Source organism: Alligator sinensis, unplaced genomic scaffold, assembly GCF_000455745.1.
Source record: "Alligator sinensis unplaced genomic scaffold, ASM45574v1 scaffold1296_1, whole genome shotgun sequence".
Taxonomy (NCBI): domain Eukaryota; kingdom Metazoa; phylum Chordata; order Crocodylia; family Alligatoridae; genus Alligator; species Alligator sinensis.
In genome coordinates, this window is record NW_005842865.1 from 167,996 (window position 1) to 178,597 (window position 10,602).

General features: G+C 41.3%; 1 protein-coding gene across 1 annotated transcript in view; it reads right to left on the reverse strand.

The window, feature by feature from the left end:
- The window catches only part of SMARCC1 (SWI/SNF related, matrix associated, actin dependent regulator of chromatin subfamily c member 1), a gene marked incomplete at its 5' end in the record, with an annotated part of 138,659 nt that overhangs the window by 120,061 nt on the left and 7,996 nt on the right, over positions 1 to 10,602 (reverse strand). Inside the window, one exon of the mRNA XM_006035676.3 lies at positions 3,362 to 3,481. Coding sequence (XP_006035738.2) covers positions 3,362 to 3,481 — 120 coding nt within the window. The remainder of the gene's footprint in view (positions 1 to 3,361; positions 3,482 to 10,602) is intronic.

Below are 10,602 nucleotides of genomic sequence, written 5' to 3' on the forward strand. Positions count from 1 at the left end.
CTAAACCAGTAAAGGTGCAAGTTCTGCTGGCAATGAAGGAACTGACTAAAGAAAAAGGTTCCAGGTCAGTAGCTACCTTTAGGAGGAGGCGCACAGCAGTCGACAGGGTACATGGCACATGCTCCATCCTGCTTGGACCATTCATGTCTCAGTAGGAAGGAGAAACCTGGAAGCAAGGGCTCTGGCTAATTCAATCTTTACAGAAAAGCTCTTGAATTAGATTTATCAGTCAGGACCAGGTTTTCAAAATTAGGATCCAAAACCAGCAGCATAATCACGTGTTACAAAACTAAATGTACACATGCAAAACCAGCAGCTACCTTTTAGTCTATACCAGTTTCTCCCTCATATTCCAAATTCATGATAAGTAAGGTATAAACTATGCCCCACTGACACTCGAACCTTACACCTCAGGTACCCAGCTGGAGGAAGAGGTTTTGCTCAGGATAAAACCAGGTGGCAGAATAGGGATCAAAAATGATTTTTTCCAGCATGTCAGACTGGCAAGCAGCGAATGAGTTTTTGCCTCCCTCTGTAGCATGTAGCCTCTTCCTCACAGCCTCCAAAGACATTAACCAAAATATTTCCCTGCGTTTCAGTGACAGGACACTGATGGGACCCTTGCCACCATCGCTTTTTGTGCAAGTCATGCTCTGAGGCATTTTTGGTTTTCTTTTCATAAGGGGATTTGTAGCTGTGGTCTTTGAAAGGAGCTAGAGTGGACAACGGCATGACTTTAGTGGGAAAAAAGGTGGCCTGGGTACACCAGGGACTGAATCTAATGGTCGTTAGGTCCTTCCCAGTCTTAAATTTGAAGCACTCTCTCCTCTGTGTGCAAGCCTAACAAAGAAATCCAAATGTTTCCACAGCCAGGACGAGCCAGTGGTTTGAACGCAGGCCTGAGAAATGGGACTCTCAAGCTGCCTTACTGACGGTAACTGGAGTTGTGGACAAGTTGCAACTCATCTGCCTAAGTTTCCCCTAGGATAGAAACTCTGGGATACCTCCTACTAGCTTCATACATTAACTAATCCTTTGTGCATGTAACACTAAGAGGAGGAAAAGATGCATAGGGAAAACAGCCTGTCATTTGATAAAAATGCCAAGACATTATTACCAAAATAATATTCCCCTTTGTGTTGATCCATAGTTATAACCCATTAAAGGAATAAACTAGGTTTGTGACAAAACCAGTCCATTTTGTACCAATGAGATAAAAATCAGTCTTTACCAGTCAAGCAGCAGCAAGCCACCTTCACGTGAAGCAGCAACACATTCCAACATTTAAAACAGCCCTTTTCTTAGCATGTTTAACCATCAATTTAAAGCCAAGCTCTGTTCTCAAACTTATACAAGATGTGGCGCCAAGAAGAGCAGAATCTGCATAATTTTATCTTCATCTTAGCCAAGTAAGAAGTCATTTCCTCTGCCTCACCTAGGTGGGTTTTCTAGCTTAGCAGGAAGTAACATTTTAGCTTAGATGCAGTGTTCCACAACTGGGAGAGGTCTTATTCAATATTTACATTTCATTTATTTTAGACACTGCAACATCCCCAAGACTATGCAGCTTCGATACTACACTGGTTAGAGATTGTGTGGTCCTTCCTCATAGTCATATAAGAAATCTGAATATATTAAGATGTTCTAGGGTTTCCAAGATCATTTATTCTATTAATTTATTTTTCATTAACAAACCAATTGTCTTGACCCCGTGACCAAGTCACAGACCCCCCCCCCCTTTTTTTTTTTTAAGAAAGCATGCATTTCCAACCTAGCATAAGTCTATGTTTTAACAAAATGTAAAGTTATATGGGCAAAACCAATTTTAATTATACAACTGCAAAGCAGGTGAAGAGTATAGCACATGTATTGTATTTCACAACCCAAAAAGGGACTGAGTATTTTTCATACTGTAGTACAAGCTCATTATAACAAAACCCCCATGAGACAGAAGAGAAAAGTGCACTAAAAGAGGATGTTTGCTATAAGGTTAGTTAATTTGCTCCATTATCATAATGAAAAAATGGCTTCCTGCTTTTGGGATTGCTAAAGGAGGAAGAGATTATAAACAGAGTTTCTTATAATAAGGTTGTGCCTTCTTTATTGAACATTAGGAAATGATTGTGAGATTCATACTGTTCAAAATGGAAGTCTTCTCTGCATGGTTTATCTATGGCAATCTGGATTCTTGCTAAGAGTTCTGTGGTAAGTTTCCATTATATAATTTGAAGTGAAAAGAACAATTTATTCAAGACAGAGATTTTATTGCAGTAGGAGGCATGTAGAATTGCTAAAATGCTGTTACAGGGTTAATTTAATGCCTTGTAGTGTTATACATTTAATATATTTTAATAATTAGAAGAACAGCAAATGTGTGATGACTGTCATTTTGTTGTTCTCATCAATTCATTCAACAACAGGCTACTGTATTTGTGCCTACTCAAACAGCTAAAATTCTTAACAGATCCCTCACTGAGGGGTGCGAGACATTACAGCTCCATACAGTAAGCCATCCTGGGCCCCGAGGAGATTAGTTTAAATCTCTGGACTGGATGCCCGAGGCAGTGGGGTTGCTATCACTGCTGCCTTCACAAACAATCCTCTATTACCATGTCCTTCCCACTTAATGTGCCCACCTGTCATCTCTCATCACATTTGACCATAAGATCTTTGAGACTGGAACTCTTCCGCTGTTCCATATGTACAGAGCACCTCTCTCAACGAGACGCTAATCTCCAGTTGGAATATCCAGATACATTTTACCAAGCTGGCAATAAGACCAAACAACATTAATTGTTCCTGACAGCTCTCAAAATATTATTCCAGATCATTTTTGTGACGACTGTAACAGTAGCAGGGGAAACAATTCCTGAATAGAAAAGTCACTTTTAGATTGGTGGCATCCATATAAATAAACACAAACTGTCCACTTAAAGCTCAGTGGAAATTTTAAAGAACAAACTATGGAATCTGATGAAAAGTTCTCACTGAAATTCAAAGTACTCCTGGGTGTGGGTATCTCTGATGAAATAAAACCCTGGCAAATATATAGCTACATCCTCAAATTTGATTTTTTACCAGCATTGCTCTGCCAGCTGAAATTCAAAGTCCACCTATATTTCTAAAATGAACTGTTGAACACTACAGAAGCAGAAGGACATTTTAGGCTTAAAGTTAATATTATACAAGGACAACCACATCTTATCACCCTACCCATGTTAGGGATGGTCAGGACTCTAGAAGCAGACAGGTCTACTAACTCAGTAGAAACACACTATTTGGCAGGAAAAAGTACTGAATGAACAAGAAAAGACACTGTGCTACTGTCAACACAGCACACTCATGACACTCTGATACTTACAGGAAGTTTGGTGAAGGCAGGATTGGTGACATGTTTTCCAAAGGCATCTTCCTGGAACTGTAGCAGCTGCACCACCAGCCCAGCCAATGTTTTATTGGTAGGAGCATCTGCTTGGACATACTGAAAGATATAAACACATACTAAATGGGTGAGAGGAAGATGACACACTGATCTGTCAATTCACTGACCAATCCCAACCAGCTCCAGAGCATCATTTATTATCCAGTTTCTCCATTAGTTTGTATGTGGTCTTTGGTTTATTATTGGTTTTCATATTCATTGAAAAAAGGGACTGTTAAAGAACCTACCTTTCTATAATAGGTGAAGAGCAGCTAACTTTATGATTGCCATCTTAAAAATATGTCACGTCACTACCAAAATCTATATTTCTGCTTATTTGCTTTATTCCTTTAAAAACATGAAGCATGAATGCTTATTTTAAGACACAGTCTAAGATCTTCCCTTGAGCACAATTAGCTAACCAAACTCAATAATTCTTTACAGATAAGGATTAAATACTTAAAGACAGAGATCAGATTAAAGTTGCAAAACTAATTCTGGCCTACACATATATACCGCCCGTTAACGCAACCTACGGGCTCCTTCTCTCTCTCAAATGAATTGCACGATGAACTCTGTGTTAATCCCACTAGTGTCTATTCATTAACATTCAGGGTGTTTGTGCACAAACAGAAAAAACAGACCCAGAAGATTAGATTTCTAAGTTTTGTAGTAATCTACAATCAGATGCTTTTCCCAAGCAGCATATTTCAGCATGTGGTTCTCTCATGCACATGTATACATGCATGTGTGCATATACATAGAATAGGTAGGGTTGGGAGTATTGCGGCCAGGATGCTCCAAGAAATGTCTGAGGCGCAAGGATTTTCTGTCATATCTTTTATCAGACCATCTGCATAGCTGGGAAAGCTGCAGGATGCTCTCCCAACCATACATTTGGTCCAATAAAAGGTAGCACAGAAAACCCTTGCTTCTTGTAACAGCTGTCCATGGGACCACAATAAAATGCTTCCTTACCGGCAGCAACCTGATCCCCAGGTCAAACAACTTCCAAGGTAAAATGAGGTTATTGGCATTACTTCCTCATGCAGAATTTGACAGGTTAATAACATTAGCTGTTCAGTAAGGAGAAGTCACTTAGGTTTTTTCTACTGAGTAACAACTTGGTATCAAAAATGCCTCCACCCCCCTGCACATCCATTTAGCCCAATTTCTACAGTGCCTTGAAAAATTCATGAAGCCAAGACTACTGCGTTGCACTCAAAACTTCAAGATTTGCTGTTCTTTCTAAAAACGCTGAACATCTAGACATAGGAGGGAGATGGCTTTAAGTTATTTGTTAAATTAGGAAATTAATCCCTAGTCTAAGCTCTAAAACAAAGTAGCGTGTAGGTTGCAAAGGATGCTATAAAAGGCATGGATTTCTTCATAAGTTTACAGTAAAGAATACTGAAAGAAATTAAGTTATTTTAGTACTTCTTGTGGGAGCCAGGTTGACATATCCAGACATTAAAGTTTTAATCAAAAAGATAAACAGGTGGCAGCGTAAGGTTCCCCAGGCTGTCTCACCACATATGTCAAAAAGGACCTGGAAATACGTTCAGGAACGAAGAGGTAGGTAGGTGCTTCCTACCCTGTTCATCTCTTGCCTCTTTTTTTTTTTGGCAGAGGTGTTAACTGTGGCAGTTTTATGTTGACAGCTTCCCAATACGAACTGAACAAGTCAAATCATTTCACACATGACACAGATTCATTTACCACCATAAACTGTATACAAAGGTGTGTTATTTTACGTGCATATGGTTGTAAAAGGGTGAAGGTAACAGACAAATTGCTGCTTTGGGAATTTACAGTCGTAAGATTTACAGCTGAACTCCTTTACTTCACTGTTTGTTGGATGTGATAAATCAGGAAGAACAACCCCACTTGCATCTCCCAGGAAAGGGAGCCAACTTTGCACAGCAAAGAAAGGCACTCTATTTTGGCTGACTTTGCAAAGTTTTCTGAACCATCAAATGTAAGATATGTTCATCATCATGATGAACAAAGTTATCCTAGAATTAGTGTGCATATTACCATTCTATACATTTAGTTAGTAGTAGTAATAGGAGTTTTTAGATTAATATTCATGTAATGAAAGTGTATGAACCTGGAGTGTAAGATACCATATAAAAATATACATCAAAAAACAGAATTATGTTTATCAAGACAGCTTTACTGTTGAACATTCAAGCAGCACAACTTGGCCACACATACCCATAAAACAAAAGCTGGCACATCCAATTACAGACCAACCAGCTTCTAAAGCAGCTTGCATGCATCAGTCAGCGCACACCCCTTCCCTCTCAAGCTGAATGTGGAAAATAGCAAGCAGCCAGTTTGTGCATGCTCTCCATCCCTCCCAAGGTATGTGGAGTACATTCATTTATCTACAACAGGGGGTTTCAGCCTCATTAGGCTCAAGGAACCCCCTGGAAAATACCAACTCTTCATGTCACTCATTTTTGGATTATGAAAACAGCAAGTCTCATGTTGCAAAGGCTCAGGAAGCCCACACAATTTCAGAATGATTTTAACACCCTGGATTTCTTTTTGAAATCTCTGGGTTTATCTTGTGAATCAAGCATAAGTGTTTGCACACCCAACAATGCTAATATAGTGCGACACCCTTAAAAGGATCTTGTGGCCCTCTGGTTGAGAATCACCTATCTAGAATTGTTCAATAACACAACAGGCTCTGTAATCATGAAAACACATTTCACAAAGAGGATCCATTCTGCCATCATTGCTTTTGCCTGGCTATAGTTTTATCCCTATGTGAAATCTTTTATACATTTATCTGAAAAATTGCGTCTAAATTAGCTATTTTCTTCATTTGATAAAACACTTTGATTTTAAAGCACTGAGCACGTGACCAAATCCTCAAGGTCCGCTACAGGTGTGGAAACAGGAGCATAGAGCATGAGTGACCAAACTAAGACCTGACTTGACAATATCTGTGCCCCAATCCGTATTTCTTTCTCCAAATGACACTGCTTACTTACAGCACTTGCAATGAATTGTATATTGGTGCTTTCCAAAGTGCACACAAACATTTGAAAACATAAGAGAAATTTGTCCTAGCTTATCACTTCTTAAAAAAACCCAAAAGACACCTCTTACCCCTTCAGAAAAATATTCACATGAGAACGTACCTAAATGTTTGCATATGCTTTGAGGAGTGAAATTTGTCATAGGAGGGTAGAGCATCCCAGCCAAGTGTCTGTCCAACCTGCTCTTGAAAACTTCCAAGGATGGAGATTCCACCACTTCTCTAGGCAGCCTGTGGCAATGCGTGACCATCTTCAGAGTCAGAAAGTTCCTCCTAACCTCCAAACCCAAATGTCTCCTGCTAAAGATTGAGGCCATTGTTTCTAGTCCTGTCCCCTACAGCCACAGAGAAGAGCCATTTCCATGTTCTCTGTAATCCTTTAGTTATTTGAACACTTATCAAATCCCTGCTCGGTCTCTCTCTTCTCCAGACTAAATAACCCTACTTCTTTCAAACTTTCCTCATAAGTCTTACTTCATATTCATTGCTGTCCACTGGACTCTTTCCAATCTGTCCACATCCTTCTTAAAGCAGGGGGCCCAAAACTGGACACTGTACTCCAAGGAAGTTCTCCCCAGTGCTGAACAGAAAAGCATCACTTCCCTTGATTTGCAAGTGACACTCCTGTTAATACAATCAAGGGTGCTGCTGGCTACTTTTACAAGAGCAGGCTGTTGGTTCATATTCAACCTATGGTCCACTGTTGAATATGAGCCAAGGTCCCTCCAGGTCCCTCTCTGCAGTCCTGCAGCCGAGCCAGTTGTTCCTCCTGCAGCAGAGCCAGTCATTCCCCAGTCTCTACTTGTGCATGCAATTCCATCCCAAGTGCAGGGCTTTGCACTTGTCTTTGTTGAATCTCAGTTGGCTGACCGCAGACCATTTCTTCAATCTATCTAGATCCTTCTGGATCCTAGCCCCACCCTCCGGAGTGTTTACAACTGCACCCAACTTGGTGTCATCTGCAAATTTGCTCAGATTGCACTCGAGCCTGTCATCCAAATCATTAATGAAGATGCTGAAAAATACCAGACCTAGGGCAGATCTCTAGGGAACCCAACTTGATAGCTCCTCCCAACTAGACATTGAGCCAATGGCTCCGAAATCACTTCAGCCAATTCCTTTAGTACCCTAGCCTCAAGGGCATCCCATTCAGCCCTAATAACTTGAGAGCATCTAGCTTCTCTAAGCAACCCCTAACCTGTTCAGTCATCACTCTAGGCTGTTTGTCTCCTTCCCTACCTTTGCTGCCAATTGCACTCATCACCTGCTAATTAACCCTATTGGTGAAGGCTGAAGTAAAAAAAGGCATTAAATACTTCAGCCTACGCTGCATCATCTGTAACTAGATTCCGTCCCGCATTCCCTAAGGGACTTATGGTTCCTCTGGTCTTCCTCTTACTTGGAGAATCCTTTTTTTTTTACCTGACATCCCTGGCCAGCTGCATCTCAAACCGTACCTTAGCCTTCCTAATGGTCCTTGCGCACCCATATGATTCTCTTGTCCTCTTTCTTAGTACTACGACTGAGTTTCCCTTTTTGTAGGATTCCTTTCTGAGGTTGGACTCACTGAAGAGACTCCTCTCTATCCAGGCTGGTCTGCTGTCGCACTTCCCATTCTTCAACCACATCAGGACAGCTTGCTCTTGCACCCTTAAAAGAGCCTCCTTGATGTGCAGCCAACTCTCCTGGGTTCCTTCCCCCACTCAGACTTGCCTCCCAGGGGATCCTGCCCACCAGTTCCCCAAGTCCAGTGACCTTTCCTGGTGCTCTCCTTCCTTCCTCCCCTTAGGATTTTGAACTCTTTCATTTTGTCATCATCGTCACCCAGGGTGGATTTGACTTAAATCAAATCAATTTAAATCACCGGTCAGAAAGCCTCAATTGAATTACTGTTTTCTACAAAACATGCATTCTTGTTGTTCAATATCCTTTATTCATTTAAGTTCTTGAAACTCTGCACTTTTAGAGAGAGGTAAGGGCTTGACTGTGTACACAAACTTGCAGAGATCAGAAGGTTGATGGGTGGGTAGCAGGTCTGCTATCTCTCATCTCCACATACTGCTGTTAACAAGGATGTTATCTCTGGAGACACAAATGTGCAGTTTGAGAACTGAAACAGCATAACAGAAATGCTTAATGGGATCTTCTAGACTGAGCACTGAGTCCCACTGGGTAGAGTGGGTTTCTTTCATCTTTACAAATCTATAGAGGAGCCTCTGGGAACCCCATAAGACTGAGCCCCTAATATAGTCCATGGCTTCTTGTGACCTATTTATAAAACTTTTCTAAAAAGGCTGCATAAATATATGGTCTCAAATGGTATATAATTAAAAGTTATAATCCCTATTCCATGAGCATATCTTTGAACTTTAACATATCTTAAATTATAAGTCTTTATACAGTTTATTTTTAAAAGCATCTTAAAAAATAAATATTAGATTAAAAAAAATCTGATTTAAATAAAAATGTTTTTAATTTTTTTTTATTTTTATCCACCCTGCTGTCACCCAAGTTGACTTCCAACTTCTCATTTTCAACCATTTCCTCCTGTTACATTCATTCCTTAGTAGTAACTATTGAATCGCTCTCTTTGAGATAACTAGCATCAGCACTCCCAGATATTATTTTGGGCTATCACTATCTTGCTGTTTTATTCTGAGCGTGGCCAAGTGATTTAACTTCACACTTCAGCCTCCCCCCACCCCCTCTTTGATAAGGATAAGACACTTCAATAAACCAAAGGGAAGACTTTAACGGCCTTTGTACACACCACAAAAAATGGCCTTTAAAGTGGCTTAAATGACCTTTTGCACTGCTTTAGTGTCGTTGCTGTTAGCACAGATGGCGGCATATGCCCCTTTATGTGACTTTGGTACGTAGCAAGCTAAAACACCTCCGAGGTGTTTTAGTTTGCTACCTAACAACATGCAACAGTGCACAGGGCGCTGGTGTAGCAAAACCCCCCGTTTCGTTTCGTTTTTTCTTTTAAAATGAATTTCCACCTCTTCCCCAACCACTTCTGATTTTTCTTTCCCTCTCTATTCCCTATAGAGAAGTATAAATGAGCTAAGACATAGGATAAGCTTCACCATTTTACTTTGGTAGCAAGTTGTATTTGTTTTGTTTTTTCTCCTTCTTTATATTGTATAATTATTATGTTTATATTGATTTTTATTGTTCTATATTACTGTTTTACTGGTGCTATATGATTTAGGCCTACATATGTAAGTTAGCATAAGTCATGTCAAGTTTCCATTTTGTTTGTCAAGTCTCCATCCTGTCCCCAGGCCCAGTTGTGTAACCCACGGCTCACACTACCCCTCCTATGTAATTTGGTTCCTGAACGAATGGGGATGAATGAGGGTACTTGAGAGACAGTGGCAGTAGGTCTAAAAATAGCTCCCTCTGAATGACCGAACCATCAACACTAATACCTGGACCAAGGACCCAGCCATTGGAACCACCCTCAGCATTCAAGAAACAAAAGATGAGGCAACCCATCATTGTGCCAGGCTGCACATCAGTAAGAACACCTGGAGCCCTCTGGAACAGGACTGACCTTGCCTGGACAGGCCCTCCCCATAGGAGATCAGAGGTAGTCTGCCCCATAAAAGGGGTAGTGGAGACTGACTCTTTGGAATGTCCTCTCCATCTGGACCAGCACCACACCACCTATCCACCCAGAGGCCCTGCCAGCGACCCTGCTCTGGACAACACCTACTGGACAAGGACCCCTCTCCAACCTGGACAGGTAGCTATAACCCCCCACCCTCTCTTCAACCAAGGACTTGGACTCTGCTTCTCTTCCCCACCTGGACTCCAGCCCTTCCACTGAGTCTCTTTCTCCTGCTGCCATTGTGAATGCATGTGTATGTGCGCGTGTGTGAACCAATAACTTCATGGGGCTGTGTAGTGTGTTGTCTGTTTAATAAACCTGTTATTTTGAAACCCCGAGTTGGGTTTTTGTCTGTTTCCTGACTGTTTCCTCCTTGCCACCACTTATCTGCCCGCCGCCCCCCACCCCCCCACCTCTAAGCTGTCAGCCTGTTTCTAGCCCCAAGCTCCCAGGTTTCTGCCTCTCTCTTTCCTGGCTGTCTCCTCCTTGCCACCACTTATCTGCCCCCTCCCC